The 16,993-nt window shown below is 43.0% G+C and overlaps 1 protein-coding gene across 1 annotated transcript; it reads right to left on the bottom strand.

Annotated features, from left to right (window-relative positions):
• Positions 1-6,663: 6,663 nt before the first annotated feature.
• Positions 6,664-12,777, bottom strand: CHCHD2 (coiled-coil-helix-coiled-coil-helix domain containing 2). Its single transcript, XM_058164497.1, has 4 exons — positions 12,588-12,777; positions 8,374-8,611; positions 7,744-7,897; positions 6,664-6,941 (listed from the first exon to the last, which is right to left on the bottom strand). Exons 1-4 carry the CDS (start codon positions 12,635-12,637, stop codon positions 6,931-6,933), a joined length of 453 nt encoding a protein of 150 aa, XP_058020480.1. The 5' UTR covers positions 12,638-12,777; the 3' UTR covers positions 6,664-6,930.
• Between the last annotated feature and the right edge of the window lie 4,216 nt (positions 12,778-16,993).

Genomic DNA, 16,993 nt, shown 5'->3' with positions numbered 1-16,993 from the left:
GAGAAATGGGGAACATATTTCGAAAGCTTTCGAGAAGCCAACGAACTACAGGGGATCCCTGATAACCGCAAACGGGCTTACTTCCTAAGCCATTGCGGGCCGGAGGTAATCGAGATTGCGGAAGCCCTGGCAGAGCCAACGCCGATACAATCGGTATCGTGGCCGACTCTGCAGACCTTGCTGAAGAACCATTTCGCACCGACGCCGTCCAAATACGTGCAGCGGTTTGAATTCGGAGAACGTAGACAGATGGAGGGCGAGTCCATCGGTGACTACATGGCCGCTTTAAGAAGAGTGTCCAAGGACTGCGGATACCGAGACTTAGACGAAGTGCTACTCGAGCAACTCATCCGAGGGGTCAAGGACATCCGCCTACGGCGACGACTGCTAGCCAGGAGCAACCTGACACTAGCCACCGCTCTGGGCGAGGCCAGAGCACACGAAATGTCTACTAAAGCAGCAGAGACCCTGCAAAAGCCTCTTCAATCCAAGGCGGCGCAAAGCCAACGCCAGTACACCAGGAGGAGATTCAGTCCGAATCCGAAGGTGAGGCGAGATGAGGAAGGGTCTGCCGGACCGAGAAACGCGACACTGAGGACCGTGGCGAGTGCGGAAGCTGCGGAGGGCAGCATCAGCGCCAACGCTGCAGGTTTAAAGACGCGACATGCGGCGGTGTGGGAAGAAAGGACACTTAGCTCAGGTTTGCAGGCGGCCCAACCTTCCCGCCGAAAATTCAAATCGGCCAATCAAAGCGGAACCGGAAAGGCGGCCCGCGATTGGTTCAAACAAGAAAGGCGAAGTCTAACCAAACGACTGTCATTATAGGCGCGCCTCAACCAAAGTGGAAAAGAAGATTTTCACAAAGCCCAAGATCGAGGGAGTACGGTGCAGGCTTGAAGTAGACACGGATCAGCGATCACCATCATGTCCTGGGACACTCTGGCGAAGTCGCTGCCGTCCGTCAAGCGCCATCTGCAAGCACAGCGGCTACGAGTGCACGACTACCAGGGAATCGCATCCCTGTTCGAGGGACCACCTCCGTCCGAGTCGAGTCGGCCCTCACAAAAGACCCTGCCCATCACGATCGTCGAAGGAACTCTGCCCAGTCTGTTGGGACTAGACTGGTTTCGTGCCCTGGGCATGGGAGTGACTGGCATCTACAGAAGTGACTGCAATTTGAAAGACATTCTCTTTAACGAGTTCAAGATGTCTTCAAGGACTGCCTGGGCAAGTACAAGGGGACCCCTATTTCCTTCAACTTAGACCCCAGGTAGCCCCCATTAGGCTTAAGGCGAGGAGAGTCCTTTGCCCTAAAACCAAAATTGATAAGGAGCTGGACAAGCTCATAAATCAGGGATTTTGGTGCCAGTCGATCACGCAAAGTGGGAGACGCCAATCGTCACCCCATCAAATCGGACGGGTCAATTAGAATTTGCGCTGACTACAAGGCGACGCTTAACAAAGCCTTACAGAAAAGCGCTACCGGTTCCGTAGTGCAACACTTATTGCACTCTTGGGGCAAGGGCAAGTCTTTGCAAAGTTAGACTTGGCCCAAGCCTACCAACAACTGCCAGTAGGCGCCCGCACAGCGAAGCCCAAACGATTGTGACGCACAGGGGGCATTCAAGTGCACCGATTGCAATTTGGGGTTAGTGTGGCACCAGGGCTGTTCCAAAACCTGATGGAACGACTACTGCAAGGGCTCCCAGGGTAGTTCCTACTGATGATGTCCTAATTTCAGGGAAAACATGGAGGAATTGGGGAGGCGGTTAAGAAAGGTCTTGAGCATTTTCCGGACAGCCGGATTAAAAGTCAAGACAAATAAATGTCAGATAGGGGTCGAATCGGTCGATTTCTTGGGCTACCGGATAGACAAGAAAGGAATTCACCCTACTGAGAGCAAGGTTAAGGCAATTAGGAAGGCTCCAGCGCCCAAAAACAAAGCAGAGCTGCAGGCATTCCTGGGATTGGTTAATTTTTACGCGGTCTTTTTAAAGAACAAAGCAACTGCTATGGAACCGCTGCATAGGCTCTTAGGAAAAATACTGTTTGGTCTTGGGGAAAGTCAGAAAATAGGGCTTTTGAAGCAGTAAAGAACCTGCTCTCAAGTGATAGCCTGCTCATCCAATATCACGACTCACTACCCTAGTGCTGGTTTGCGATCGTCCCCTTATGGGGTGGGGGCTGTACTCAGCCATAGACTTCCAAACGGCACAGAAGCCCCTATAGCGTTCTACTCTAGAACGATGTCCTCCCCAGAGAGGAACTACAGCCAATTAGACAAAGAAGCATTAGCCATTGTATCAGGGGTCAAAAAATTCCATGAGTATGTCTTTGGGCGGAATTTTGAAATCGTGACTGACCACAGACCGTTACTGGGATTACTGGCTGGCGACCGCCAACGCCTGTGGCACTTTCGCCACGCTTGACTCGATGGACTATATTTTAGCCGCTTACTCATACAAGCTGCAGCATCGACCGGGAAAGAAGTGGGGCATGCAGACGCATTGAGCCGATGCCCACTGCCAGGGGCGATCAAGACCCCACTCCGGGACCCCCCATCCTCCTTATTGACTCGTTGGACTCTGGCCCAGTCACATCAAAGGAAGTGGCTCGGGCATCATACCGGGACATTGTGTTAAGGACTGTACTCGGTTGGGTACAGAGAGGGTGGCCCGCTGCGCCGGGCGAACGGTTCAAAGAATTTGTTAAGAAACGTGATGAGCTCTCGGCTCAAGGGGGGTGCCTGTTATGGGGTGATCGTGTAGTAATTCCTGTCAAGTTAAGGGGCAAGGTATTGGACCTCCTCCACGAGGGTCACCCAGGCATCGTAAGGATGAAGGGGTTAGCTAGAAGCTATGTATGGTGGCCACTCATGGACGCAGAGATTGCTGAGAGGGTAGGGAAATGCCAAGCTTGCCAAGAGTCCAGACCGCTACCCCCGACAGCCCCAGTCAGAGAATGGGAAAAGCCCCAAGGGCCTTGGTCAAGAATCCACATTGACTTTGCTGGCCCCTTTCACGGCCAAACGTTCCTAGTGGTGGTGGACGCATTTTCCAAATGGTTAGAGATCATACTTATGAAGTCCACCACAGCCGAAGCAGTAATCGCAACCCTGCGCCACCTATTCGCAACTCACGGGTTGCCGGACACTCTGGTGTCCGACAAAGGGCCCCAAATCACGGCCGCCCAGGTTGGAGGGTACCTGGCAGAGGGAGGCATCCGCCCTGCCCTCTCTGCGCCTTTCCACCCTCGTCGAATGGCCTTGCAGAGCGTTCCGTCCGAGCGCTAAGGAGGCATTGTCCAGGCTCAAGCCAGGTGACTGGCAAACAAAAATAGACTTTTTCCTAGCCGTCCAGCACAGAACCCCAAGCACAGCCACTGGAAAAAGCCCAGCCGAATTGCTAATGGGACGAAAACTCCGGTGCCCACTTGACCGTTTGAACCCCCATTACACACCCGAGGGTTACAAGGGGAGCTAGAAAAACAAGGAAATGAGCATAGGCGACGGGTGTGGGCCGAAACTATGGGGACGGCCCGAGTTGGGTCGCCGGACAAGTAACAAAATAACAGGGCCAAAATCGTGCGTGGTAGAGCTACCAGACAACCGAGTGTGGCGCCACATAGATCAGTTAAGGAAACGAATAACTGACCAAACCAAACCAACAGAGACAGGTAATGACCAATACCACTTTGAATCCACAGCTGACAATGACCCGGGAGGCGCAAGACTTAGCTGAGGTCCCAGAGTTCCAGCGACGCCATCAGGTCCCGAGGAAACAGCAAGGAAAATTCCAAAATTAATCCAAGGCCGGATAGCCAAGAAAAAGAGTCGGCCAATAATCCAGAGCCCGATGGCCTAGAGAAAGAGCTGGGAGGAGAAAACAGCCTCTCCGACCAGCTCAAAACACCACCCAGAACTGAACCGCGCAGGTCAGAAAGAACTAGGAGACGCCCAGGTTATTTGCGTGACTACGTCGAAAAATAGCATGTAAATAAATATGTAAATAAGACCAAGTGTTTTCTGGGAGGGGAGGAGTGTTATGTATTAACAGTTGTGCCTTTAAATATTTGAGCGGGAAATCAGCACGTTGCTGATTGGACGAAGCCTCCAGCAGAACTGTATAAAAGGAGAGGTTTTTCCCCCAGCCCGTCGCTGGGTTCACCCTATATTAAAGAGCTGTTGTCACTACCCTGGTCTCCAGCCTCGTTACTTCCCGGACTTAACAAGTGTGAAGAGTGAAAACCTACCCTGGATAAATTCCGTCATTCCATTTGTCTCATGATTCAAAACAATACCTTTGACGCAAGAAACCACATGTTCCACCTATTTTTAAGTGGAACAATCACCTCTTCTGCAACATAACAGACACAGACTTCAGAGGATAATTCGAACTGCAGATAATAGTAGTGCAGATTTAGTAAATAGTTTGACAGTGTTGAGGGAATTATTTGTTTAGCAGAGTGATGGGGTTCGGGAAGAAACTGTTCTTGTGTCTAGTTGTTCTGTTGTGCAGTGCTCTATAGTGTCATTTTGAGGGTAAGAGTTGAAACAGTTTATGTCCAGGATGCGAGGGATCTGTAAATATTTTCACAGCCCTCTTTTTGATTCGTGCAGTATACAGGTCCTCAATGGAAGGCAGGTAGGTAGCAATTGTTTTTTCTGCAGTTCTAGTTATCCTCTGAAGTCTGTGTCTGTCTTGTTGGGTTGTGGAACCAAACTATGTGTGATCACCTTTTCAATCTTCTGAGAAGCAAAATCAATGGGAAAGCCAAATTCATTGAACAACTCTATTACTAACTTAACATGTAACTGTAGCAAGAAATCTCATAAAATGAGGCAAAATTCACTTAATTATGTCTCAGCAATAGAAATGTTGGGCTCTACTGTGAGTCAAGGACAAACCTGGATACGTAACTCATAAAATTTAGATTTGAGCTATGTACAAAAATTTAAATTTCTGGCCACTGTAAGCTTTATTGAGGGTCCACAGATGAATTGAGTATTTTAACTACATAGATGTAGCTGTTGTTTATGAATCATGTCTCCAATAGATTTTATTTCTGTATGCTCTGGCTTACAAATTAGATCTATGAATTTACATAGTAAATTATCTAATATTTGGGGGTGGAAAGTGTTTCTCATTTTTCAAACTTGGCAACTTTAAAATATATGTACTTCGGCTCTCAGAATTCTCCCAGCCAGCTGGGAATTAAAGTCTATACATCCTAAAATTGCCAAGTTTGAAAAATATTGGTTTATCCAGTTCTAAAATTAAAACATAAGAATTATCAGTATATTTCAGCATATTTCTGAGGCTGAAGTTTTCTCTGGGAATTACATTTAGTTGAGAAGGCATTATAGAAGTGAATTAATGAAGAGGTGATCGCTTCATTACATAAAAATAGGTTATCACTGTTCACACTCTTTTAACAAAAGGCAAAGTAATAAGGACTCTTCTGGTCACCCTTTTAGTCCCCAGAATGCTTCTTATTCCCAATTTACCTTTTTTTCTGGATTAACAGTCAGTTTTATCAATAAAGTATTTAGCTACCCAGTTTTGTTCCCCCTAGGGTATCCCTGGGATTTATGTGCAACCCAAAATGATGAACAGAAATACTGCAGATGTGTTTGTATGTTATTTAAGGCTTTTGAGAGTCCGTTACAGCTATTCATTTTGGAATATATTAGAATTGTGGCTACAGTTAACCTTCTTTGACAATCAAGAAAATTCAGTTTAAAAAATGACATCCTAATTATTCATTTTGTTGCTATTGCCCATTATTTTACATAAGATCAATTTAGCATCCCAAAGTCAATTATTTATTGCCATTTTTCTTAAAACAGGCACTTTTCAGATATAGCCTTGAGTTCCCAGAATTTCCCAGCTTTGAGTTTGGGGAGGTTGAAAGGGAGTTACACTTCCTGTGCAAGTGTAACTTTTATACAAATTCAGGTACTGTATCGATTGCCATGACTGGGTCTCAGTATTGAATTCCTGGAGTGAGACTTGAAAAGTCACTTGAAATGCCCTTGTTAGTTTTTTCAGAATAGCAACTGAATGCATGTATTGCTTCAACCATGGAACATTCCTGAAAGATTTTTTTTTTTGCTTTTTGCTCAAGGTTAGAAACGTGGGGATCAGTGCTGAATTTTATGACACCTTGTTGATATTTGTGGAAATGTTATAGAAATATTAAGAAATATTTTGCAGTTGAGTCTGTTAGATTATGTGGAGGGGGAAGATCATCTTGACACTTGACATTAAAGTTGGTACGGTGCCTGGATTGACTCCCCCCATCCCCTAAAGCACCCCCATGATTTAGTTTTGCCACTTTTGGACCTGGATAAGTAGCACTTCCTCAGACAGACCTGATGTGTTTTTCGTCTTTGAAATTGCTTTAACCTTTGTTAGCTGTCCATTTGTGAACAGCCTCAGAAATGGACTAAATAAATATTTCTCTCTCTCCAAGTTGCAAAATGTGGATTGAGCCCAATTGTCCAGGAAAAATGTCAGTAGATGTTGCATTTTATAATATTTTGCTTCTTAACAATAAATTAAGAAAACAAATTCTTAACTGTTACAGATGAAGTAATGTATCCCATGCCTCCTGTGTTTCCAGTCATCATTATTTATCAAAGACTGACAGGCAACTTAAAACCTCTTTTCCAAAATAATAATTTTTTATTCTGAGGATCATACACAATTACAATCTGGAATAACACAAGTGAAATAATCCTAAAATTGGATGATCATTCTACTTTCCCAATCACAAGAAATTATTGCCACAATTCTTTTTGCTGCAAGCTTCATGCTTTCTTGTCAGATGGAAAACAAAGACACGCCGGAGAGCTTTTAGACGTTAAAAGAAAATTTTACTGGCGATGTATCTCAGTGATGGAGCTAGATTTGATCCTCCAGCATTTAATTAAGCTAAGCCTGTGAATTTGAAGGAAAAAATAAAACATATGTATAAGTATCAATACATAAAAAGAATGCACTGCATGATCCAGAAAATCACATTTAAATTCCCTGACCTTTCCATACCATGTTTAAGTACTATCTTAGCCACTTCGCATTTTTCCTCCACTTTTTACACCAAACCAATATTATTTTTCATTCTTTCATCACAATTCTAAGAATGAGCTAGTAGAAATGGGCTGCTGGATAATAAATTCTACCTGAAGATTTTTAGTGCAGATTTTCCCAAGTTGTATATTCATGTGACTTACTACCTTGATCAAACACAGATATGACTTTACTTTAATGCATTATGTATTTGCATTTCATCAGGATACAATGAAGTCAACTGATAGCCAATACTAGACCACTATCAATAACTAGGTATCTTCAAAATTCCTCTTATCATAAAGTTTAGATTATGCAATATGTCAGGAATGTCTGATAAAGTTGGAATTAACAGCTTGCCAGAAGGCGCACAAACAATGAAAATCTTAAATTTTCAAGATAAACTGGCATGCAGTTATAGAAAAGAGTTTTAAATTGTCATCCTGCATGGAATAATGGAGTTCAATTATCACTGTAAGTAAGCAGTGTTTAATGTTTTGTATGAATTAAGTTAAAAAATTTAAATGTTTTCCTAACATTCGCAATGTCAACATCACTCTCAAAAGTCCTCCAGCAATGATTCATAACAGTGCCTAAATGAGTTGTCCTCTTTCTCATGCTTTGAAAAGAAGCCTGCTTCCAATTTCCAGAGGAAGCCACAGAAGCTACATACCATTTGCAAATCGGCATTGCTTCAGCACTTCGCTGAAGCCTTCACATAGCTTCAGATCAGCCTGGTTCTGAGCACACTCCAAGAACTGCTTCATCTCATACTGGCAAGGCGTGTATTGGGACTGCTGCATAGCAGGCTGGGCTGGCTGAGGCTCCTAAAAAAGAAATGCAAGTAATGAGACTGATAATTAGAAGAGGGGAAGGGGAGAACAGATCCTGATAAGGAAGTCCAACCAGGACCTCTTTTTGTTACAAACTGAAAAAATGGGGAAAATTTACATACACAAATTGTGGAATTCCGTAATTTGTGGAATTCTCAGCCCTGCTGACAATTTCATGTAACTCCTTTCCTAATCAGCAGGCTTTATCCTCCAATTTCTAAAACTAAATATCTCAAGCATTCCATGATATTTAATACAATTATGCTAATAACACCCTGAAAAAGATAACAGATGGTTTGTCTTGTGGAATACTATGAAGAAATATACTCTTCAAAAAAGAGTAGCACTTCATGTTAGAAATATCATTTTTTAAAGCACATGTCTTCCCCTTTTTGTTCTCCCTATTTATTAGCCAGTTCACAATCTTTCTTAACAAGTATACATTTCAGAAAAGAAATAATTTCTTTTACCTGGTAAGTGATGTCAGGTCTTGCAGCTTCAGAGCTTCCACCCCCAAAGCCGCCAGTCATGGCATGTCCTAGAGTATGGCCCACAGCAGAACCTACAGCGACACCTGCAGCTGTGGTGGCCATCTGGGCCATCAGGCCAGGCTGCTTGGGGGCAGGAGAACCCACTGCCGAAGCAGGGGCTGGAGCTGGAACAGGAGCACGCGCAGCCATGGGTGGAGCTGATCGCATTGGTGCACGGCTATGAAAAGAAAGGGAGAAAACAATTAAAATTCACGTACTGTGTAATTCCAAATGCCAGCTTCTTTCACATTTGAAGATTACTGAAGATACCGCTCTGCAGTATCTCTTGCATGTTTTCATGAACTACTGCTACATTTCAACCTATTTATTTTTTTGGCTTATATTCCACTTTTCATTCAGGAGCTCAAGAGGCATACAGGTAGTCCTTGTCTTACAATCATTCATTTAGTGACCGAAGTTAGAATGGCACCAAAAAAGTGATCTATGACTGTTTTTCACACTTACGACCATTGCAGCAGCCATGGAGTCACATGATCAAAATCCAGGCAGTTGGCAACTAACTGCATGATTCACTTAACTGCAGTGATTCGTTTAACAACTGTAGCAGAAAAGGGGCATGGGGCAAAACTTACTTAAAACTGCTCTACTTAACTTAAGAAATTTTGCACTCAATTGTGGTTGTAAATTGAGGATTACCTGTATTTACCACTCTTTGCTATTTTTCCCTACAGCAACTACCCTGTGAGATAAACTGAGCTGGGAAAGGTCATGTTTCAGAGCATACAGTCTGAAAGGACAAGATGAAGCACATCTGTGGTTTGCCACTGCTTTCTGAGAACAGAGCCAGTATAGTAAATTTGGGGACAGTGCAATGAAATTCCAGTTGAAATTGGGAATTATTTTCCAAGTGCCAACCATATTCTCAGACTGTATCAATAGGTAGGTAAATAATTGAGGAAGCAGACAATACCCGCTGTATCTTCTTGGTGTCTTGCACCATTACAACATATAAGAGAGACTCTGAGGCACTATAAACAGCAATATTTATGTCTATTTTGTTTATGTTTTGGCTTCTCCTTCTCTCAAGAAGCCTGAGCAGATGAAAATTAAATTTCAATAGAACTTGTTACCATTACCCTTATATTCAGATGAATCCACTTGTATCAGTCATACAATGTGCCTGTGACCTGGACCACATGTTTTCAGATATGCTGTCTGAATCATCCTATAGCACACTAATAGACTAAAGGGGACAAATTTTTCATAGGTAAGATGAGGACCTCTTGTTCACAGAATAAGGTTAGAATTGACTCGTTGGAAGAATCTGATTTTCTTCTCAAAGAAAAGGAACACTGATTTTCCCTACTGTAACGTTTAACTGAACTGTCATAACAAATTACAAAGCTGTGACTCTGCAAGATAAGTTAAATATTCACATACAGCTTATCTAATCTGCCCAAAAGACAGAAAAACACAGCTATGGCTGATCTTTGGCAAAACTAGCTGACAGTCAGGGGGGAAAAAAACGTGATAGAAAATGAAACCTACATTTAACAGGTCCACACATAAATGATTCTGAATCATATAGGGAAAGTAGGAAGATGCAATTTAAAGCACAATGTATATTACAATTTACAGCTGCATTTTTATAATTTGCATTTACAATTGTGACTTTTATAAAACATGGAAGCCCGCAACTGCTGCTTATGAAGATGTAACTAAATTATGACATTTGACACATCTAATTAGTGCAGGGGAGACCATGCTTCTCCAGGATAAGCCTACAGTCAGTAAGATTTTAGACAACTAGAATGTTTAAGAATAAATTCTAGCCATACAATTTTGGATATTGAATCTCTGAAACGTTATCGATGGATTAGAGGAAGGTAAAAAAAAATTAAACGGGGATTTGAGATCATGTTCTCTAAGGTCAGGCAGCTGTTCGGTCTGGAGCAAAGATGACTGACAGGAGACTAAAGGTTAGTTACATAAAAAGGCTGCTATAAAGATGGTAAAGTCGTCTTTTCTATTATGACAGAAACTAGGACAAAAATATTGGATTTATGTTGTGACTATCTTGATGCTGTTTACCCATCAGGAAAAAGCATTTGGATGGTAAGTTCTGTACAATGCTGGAACAGTCTACTCATGGAATGTATGGGATGTCCATCTAGAAGTTTTAAAAACAGTCTGGATAGCCACTATCTGTGTACTGCAGCAGGCTGGACTAGATTATCTTTCCCGTATCTTCCAATTCCATGTTGCCATGATTTAACCTTTTTAAATACTTTTGGGCTGGATGATTTGAGCCTTGATTTACATGTTGATTTTCATTTTGGAGAGAACCCCCCTGCTGTCTGTATGTCTCCAAGATTTGGTTCATTCCAAAGACTCTCCACCTACCCAAAATTTTCATTTTGACTGAAGATGTTACTTGGATGAGTAGCAAAACATTACTTACTTTTAATAAACTTTGGTCCAGTTGCCATGATTTAACCTTTTTAGATACTTTTGGCCTGGATGACAGAGTCTTCATTTATATATTCCAATTCCATTCTATACACATCTGTGGTATTATTCTATCTTGCAGCCCACCTCTTCCTTTTAACTAAGCCTGGGGTTTCTGTTTTTCTGTTCCTTTCACTCCTCTTGACCAACTATTCCTATTGCATATCATGGAACCCAATCAAATACACTGAGGGCCGGGCTATTTACGGGACCGCCTGCTGCGACCGAATACCTCTCACCGACCCGTGCGCTCTCACAGAGAGGGACTCCTCAGGGTGCCATCAGCTAGACAGTGCTATCTGGCGACACCCAGGGGAAGGGCTTTCTCTGTGGGGGCTCCCACCCTCTGGAACAAACTCCCCCCAGGACTTCGTTAACTTCTGGACCTCAGAACCTTCCGTCGCGAGCTTAAAACACATCTATTCATCTGCGCAGGACTGGATTAGATTTTAAATTTTATATTGGTTTTAATGGGTTTTATTATTTATATTGTTTTTTAAAAAAACTGGGCCATGTAGAATAAGCTTTTTAACAGTTATTTTATTCTGTATTTATATGTACTTTTTTATTCGCCTGTAAACAGCCCTGAGTCCCTAGGGAGATAGGGCGGTATACAAATATGAAAAAGAAAAAAGAAAAGAAGAAGAGTCCACTTTCAGCCCTTAAACCTCAATTCAGTAGGTGTGGGTCAACCTATCTTCACCACAGGTTTGTTGTGTGGCAGCATTGAAGTGAAGAAAGGCATGTTTGTTGCCTTGAACTAAGCCAGTTTGGTGTACTGATGAACATGCTTGGCTGGAAACCAGGAGGCTGCGAGTTCTAAGCCTCCCCTACCTAGACATAAAAGCTGTCTGAATAACTTTGGACCAGTCAGTCTCTCTCGGGCCAGTCCGCCTCTCAGGGTTGTTGTGGGGAAAATATGAGGCATCAGCATTAAATATGAACCGCGAGAGGGATGGCATATATACATCTTACAAATGAATTTAACAGAAATTGTGTAGGGTCTCCTGCTTGAGCAGGGGAGGGGGGTTGGACTAGATCAGGGGTCTCCAACCTTGGCAACTTTAAGCCTGGCGGACTTCAACTCCCAGAATTTCCCAGGGAGTTGAAGTCCGCCAGGCTTAAAGTTGCCAAGTTTGGAGACCCCTGGACTAGGTGACCTGTAAGGTCCCTTAAAACTCTGTTAATCTGTTAATAAACAATGTTTGCCGCCTTAAATTATATATAATATAATCAAATAATAAATAATAATTAAAAAAGGCGGGATAACAATCTAAAAAATAAAAACTCTCCCTCGTGCAAGCGGCATTTTCCTTTTTTTAATTCTGCCCGCCATGTTCTCTTTCCTCTGCCTCCCTCAGCCCAGCCTCCGGGGATGCTCCTCCCAGCTCTCCAGCCCTCTCAAAACGGCCTTCTCCTCGGCTCTACCGAACGAGTCGCCGCTGCTCCGGGTCACGTGGCCCCTCGGCCGTCATAAGGTAAATAACAGTCTTCGCCCCCAGTCCCACTCCTTCCCCCCCCCGCTTCCCTCAACGGCCTTTTAATGCACTCCCAACCGAAATCCGCCCCCTTCCCCCCAACAAGGCCCGTTTAAGGTCCACCAGATTCCCTCGGCTGCCTTCCAGTTGTGTCCGGATTTTGCAGCCCGGATTCGGTCCTGCTGGCTGCAATGCAACCTCCTTTACCTGGCGGGTGGCGCCATCCGGGACGTTCGGCTTCGGCTCCCCCTCGGCATGATTGATTTACGGACGGACGTTCAACCTGCAGCGGCTTCTCCTCCTCGTCGACGACTTCTCCCTCACCAAGGCGTCCTCGGCGTTTGGCGATGTTTCTTTTTTCACTTCCGTCCCAATTACCACTTCCTCCAGGCCCAAGGTCACCGAAGCCGCTTCGCCTCAAAGGGGCATGCGCGATGACGTCAGCGGCGGAAGGGTTTCGAGTTTGTGGGAAAGCGAGGGCATTGGCGCCTGGATCACGTGATGGGCGGACCTTCTCCCCCCCCCGAGAATGACGTCAAGAATATCTGAATATGAGGCCCAGGTCGCGCCTGTTTCTTTAGACTTCTGTTCAAAAGCCATTAACAGTATAACAAAATAACGGAAGGAACCTTGGAGGTCCTCTAGACCAGGGGTCTCCAACCTTGGCAACTTTAAGCCTGGCGGACTCCAAACTCCCAGAATTCCCCAACTGGCAAAGCTGGCTGAGGAATTCTGGGAGTTGAAGTCCGCCAGGCTTAAAGTTGCCAAGGTTGGAAATCCCTGCTCTAGACTTCTTGCCTGATTCCCCCACCCCTCCTAGGTACTCTTGTGATGCACCAGACTTCAGCGATAGTTGCAATTTAGCTTTTAGCATGCTTGGAGAGCCTCAATGGAGAAGGCTGCAGATGTTTTAGTCAGGATTCTAACAAGAAAGATCTTTCTTTTTCCCCTCCTTGCTTGCCCAGTGTAGGAAGTTAGCACTCACCCCTCTCCTAGAAGAATGAAATATTTTGGAAGATATTGAATAGGGCAGAGTATTGTGTTTCCCTGGATGAGAAATTGAGAAACCTGTTTTAAAGACAAAACAGCTTCCTGCCTCATCACACCTTTGTCAATGGGCCATTAAGGCTTCAGCCAAGCTCACTCAATCCCCCCACCTTTGTCAATGGATCATCATCTGCAACACAATAGGACTCATCTAGCAACAGAAACTCACATGGCAAGGCTCAAGCAAGCTTGAGAGATAACCTACAACGTTAGCTAAGACCTCTAGACCACCTGGGAGTTTGACAACCAATCGGTACATTTCTTATACAGGAACAGGAAACACCAAGGTAGGGCCCCACAGAGAGTATAAACTCGGGCACTCAGCATCTTGTTCTCCCCTTCTGCCCTTCTTCTCTTCTCCTTTCCTCTCTGGTTCTTCACCCAACACCTTGAACATGTGATCACCATTAAACCATCTTTCCAAGCAGTCTCCATGTTTCCAGTGTCTTTTTCCCCACTTGGAACTGAACCCAGATGGACATTTCTTCCAACACCAGCATTGTAGACATACACTGGAATGATTACCATACTAAGTTCTCAATTTACAACTGTTTGTTTAATGACCGTTCAAAATTACAACAGCACTGAAAAATGTTTTTGTTAACAGACCTTTGCAGCATCTCCATGATTGTGTGATCAAAATTCAGATGCTTGGCAACTGGTTTATATTTATGATTATTGCTATGTCCCAAGTTCATGTGATCACCTTTTGTGACTTTATGACAAGCAAAGTCAATGAGGAAGCCAGATTCTCTTAACAACTGGGTTACTAACTTAGCAACTGCAGTGACTCACTGTGGTAAGAAAGGTCATAAAACTGTGGCAAAACTCATTTAACAAATGTCTTCCTTAGCAACAGAAATTTTGGGCTCAATTCTGGTCATAAGTCGAGGATTACTTGTAGTTTTGGGAGCACCAGACCATCTCTTCTTTCCCTCGTTGTCTATCTGTGCTACCCAGAATTTTAGGCTTTATTATAATTTTAATAATTCTAAAGGAGACAAAGATACCATGATAAAATGCTAATATCACCTTTTTAATAAAAGTTATAGTAGTATTTTAGCATGGCATCCATATGTCCTTTAGAAATTCAGGAAACCATGTTCTGCTTTTAGCCAAGACCATTTCAGGTACAAAAACTGGCCTTTTCAGCACGATTGAAAACAATAGAGAGGTCTGGAGGTCTTTGACTACACTTGTAAGTTTTAAGCAAACGTGGCTGGGAAAGGGAGTGCTGTAATGTGACTCATAAATTTACCATTTGCAGAATGCTATTGTGGGAAGCTCCCCCCACCCACAGAATGAAATATTTTGCAGGATATTAAAAGAGGCAGAATATTATATTTCCGCTAAAGGAGAATTTCTTCCAACACTCCCATAGAAAGCTGGACCTGATGAGTTTAAAATATACATTCTCCACCCAGCTCCAAAGACCTCCCAGCCACAATGGGAGTCAGGAAACAATAATTAGAATACTAAAAGAGCACACTCAAGCACAGATCAAAATACATTTCACAAGGAATAGGCATCTCAATCACCAAGCCCCAAATAATGTATAAAAGCCCATGTTCCTATCTCAACCCCATTTTGTTAGCCACCCCAGAAACATGCTATTGTCACTGAAGTTTCTGGCATCCAAATAAACTGAGACCTTCCCTGCAGCCAGCCTCCATTTTATTTCCAGCGTCTTTCTCCTCGCTTGGAACCGGACCGGAGTTTTATAATATCGTATCGTATCGTATCGTATCGTATCGTATCATATCATATATCATATCAATATAATATAATATAATATAATATAATATAATATAATATAATATAATATAATATAATATAATATAATATAATATAATATAATATAATATAATATAATATAATATAATAATAACAGAGTTGGAAGGGACCTTGGAGGTCTTCTACTCCAACCTCCTGCCGAGGCAGGAAACCTTACACCATTTCAGACAAATGGCTATCCAACATTTTCTTAAAAATTTCCAGTGTTGGAGCATTCACAACTTCTGCAGGCAAGTTGTTCCACTTATTGATTGTTCTAACTGTCAGGAAATTTCTCCTTAGTTCTAAGTTGCTTCTCTCCTTGATTAGTTTCCACCCATTGCTTCTTGTTCTACCCTCGGGTACTTTGGAGAATAGTTTGACTCCCTCTTCTTTGTGGCAACCCCTGAGATATTGGAACACTGCTATCATGTCTCCCCTAGTCCTTCTTTTCATTAAACTAGACATACTGAGTTTCTGCAACTGTTCTTCATATGTTTTAGCCTCCAGTCCCCTAATCATCTTTGTTGCTCTTCTCTGCACTGTTTCTAGAGTCTTAACATCTTTTTTACATCGTGGCGACCAAAACTGAATGCAATATTCCAAGTGTGGCCTTACCAAGGCATTATAAAGTGATATTAACACTTCACGTGATCTTGATTCTATCCCTCTGTTTATGCAGCCCAGAACTGTGTTGACTTTTTTGGCAGCTGCTGCACACTGCTGGCTTATATCTAAATGGTGGTCCACTAGCACTCCAAGATCCCTCTCACAGTTACTACTATTAAGCAAGGTACCACATATCCGGTACCTGTGCATTTTGGTGTTTTTTTTTTTGCCTAAAAAAAATATTTTGCCTTGTTTTTCTTCCAACATTATCTAGAATCAATATTTTCTGTTGTTTAATTCTTACATGTAATCAATGTCTGATCACTTGTTTTCTGATGTATCACATATACTGAATATATTATGTTTCTGTACTCTATATAAAGACTTGAGCCCCCCTTTCTAATATATCTAACAATATTTTTTTTTAATTTGCTTCTTTCTGATACATCACATTTACTGTCAAATGAATCATTTGACAGTAAATGGGGGTGGGAGGAAGTAACTTTACAAAATTAGTGTCTCTCTCCCAAATTCAGGGACCAGGTTCTATTCACTTCGAAAACAACTTGGGTACCTGAGTTTTAAAGGCAACAATTCATCACTTTTCATTTAGTTCTTCATTCAGATGTATCAAGGACAGCTATTTTTTCTAGACCAGTGATTTTCAAAGTGTGATCTGGAGACACCTCCAGAGTAATCTCACAGACAAAAGTGGAAAATATGTAATAATGCTAAGAGTGGAACAGAAGTGCCCAGATTTGGTGTTATTGAGAAGAAATGGTTTCTACGTTACAGGACAGGGAACTGAAGTGGATGGAGACTCTGAAACACAGAGCATACCCTGGAGAGAAGTTCTTAGCTACAGAGCAGCTGCATTCAGAGATTGTGAGAAAGGATGCTCAGCAGGTGACCATTTCCGGAGTCTGGAAAAAACAGAAAAAACAGATGCCTTGAATCTGCAGCCCAACTGACTACCTTGCCCAGTTTTGGCAGCAATAGACCTGTGGAAGCAAGGTCCACTGCCTTGGTGAAAGAGACTTAAAACGTGTTTGTTGGAGCTATTGAGGGTACCCATTCAAGGTAGACTGTGAATTGTCCTCTTGCAGTTAAATTACTTGACTGCATCTATAGAACCAAAAGGAGCAGGCATGAGTTAGGACTGGTTGAAACTCATATGGAGAAGG

Source organism: Ahaetulla prasina, chromosome 1 (assembly GCF_028640845.1).
Source record: "Ahaetulla prasina isolate Xishuangbanna chromosome 1, ASM2864084v1, whole genome shotgun sequence".
Classification (NCBI taxonomy): Eukaryota; Metazoa; Chordata; class Lepidosauria; order Squamata; family Colubridae; genus Ahaetulla; species Ahaetulla prasina.
Note: the sequence above shows the minus strand (reverse complement) of the source record. Positions and strands in the feature narration are given on the sequence as shown.

Coding starts and splice junctions, on each gene's coding strand:
- CHCHD2 (XM_058164497.1), bottom strand. CDS start 12,637: ATGCCGAGGGGGAGCCGAAGCCGAACGTCCCGGATGGCGCCACCCGCC. Junction 8,612..12,587: donor CGGATGGCGCCACCCGCCAG/GTAAAGGAGGTT, acceptor TTCTTTTCATAG/CCGTGCACCAATGCGATCAG. Junction 7,898..8,373: donor GACCTGACATCACTTACCAG/GTAAAAGAAATT, acceptor TTTCTTTTTTAG/GAGCCTCAGCCAGCCCAGCC.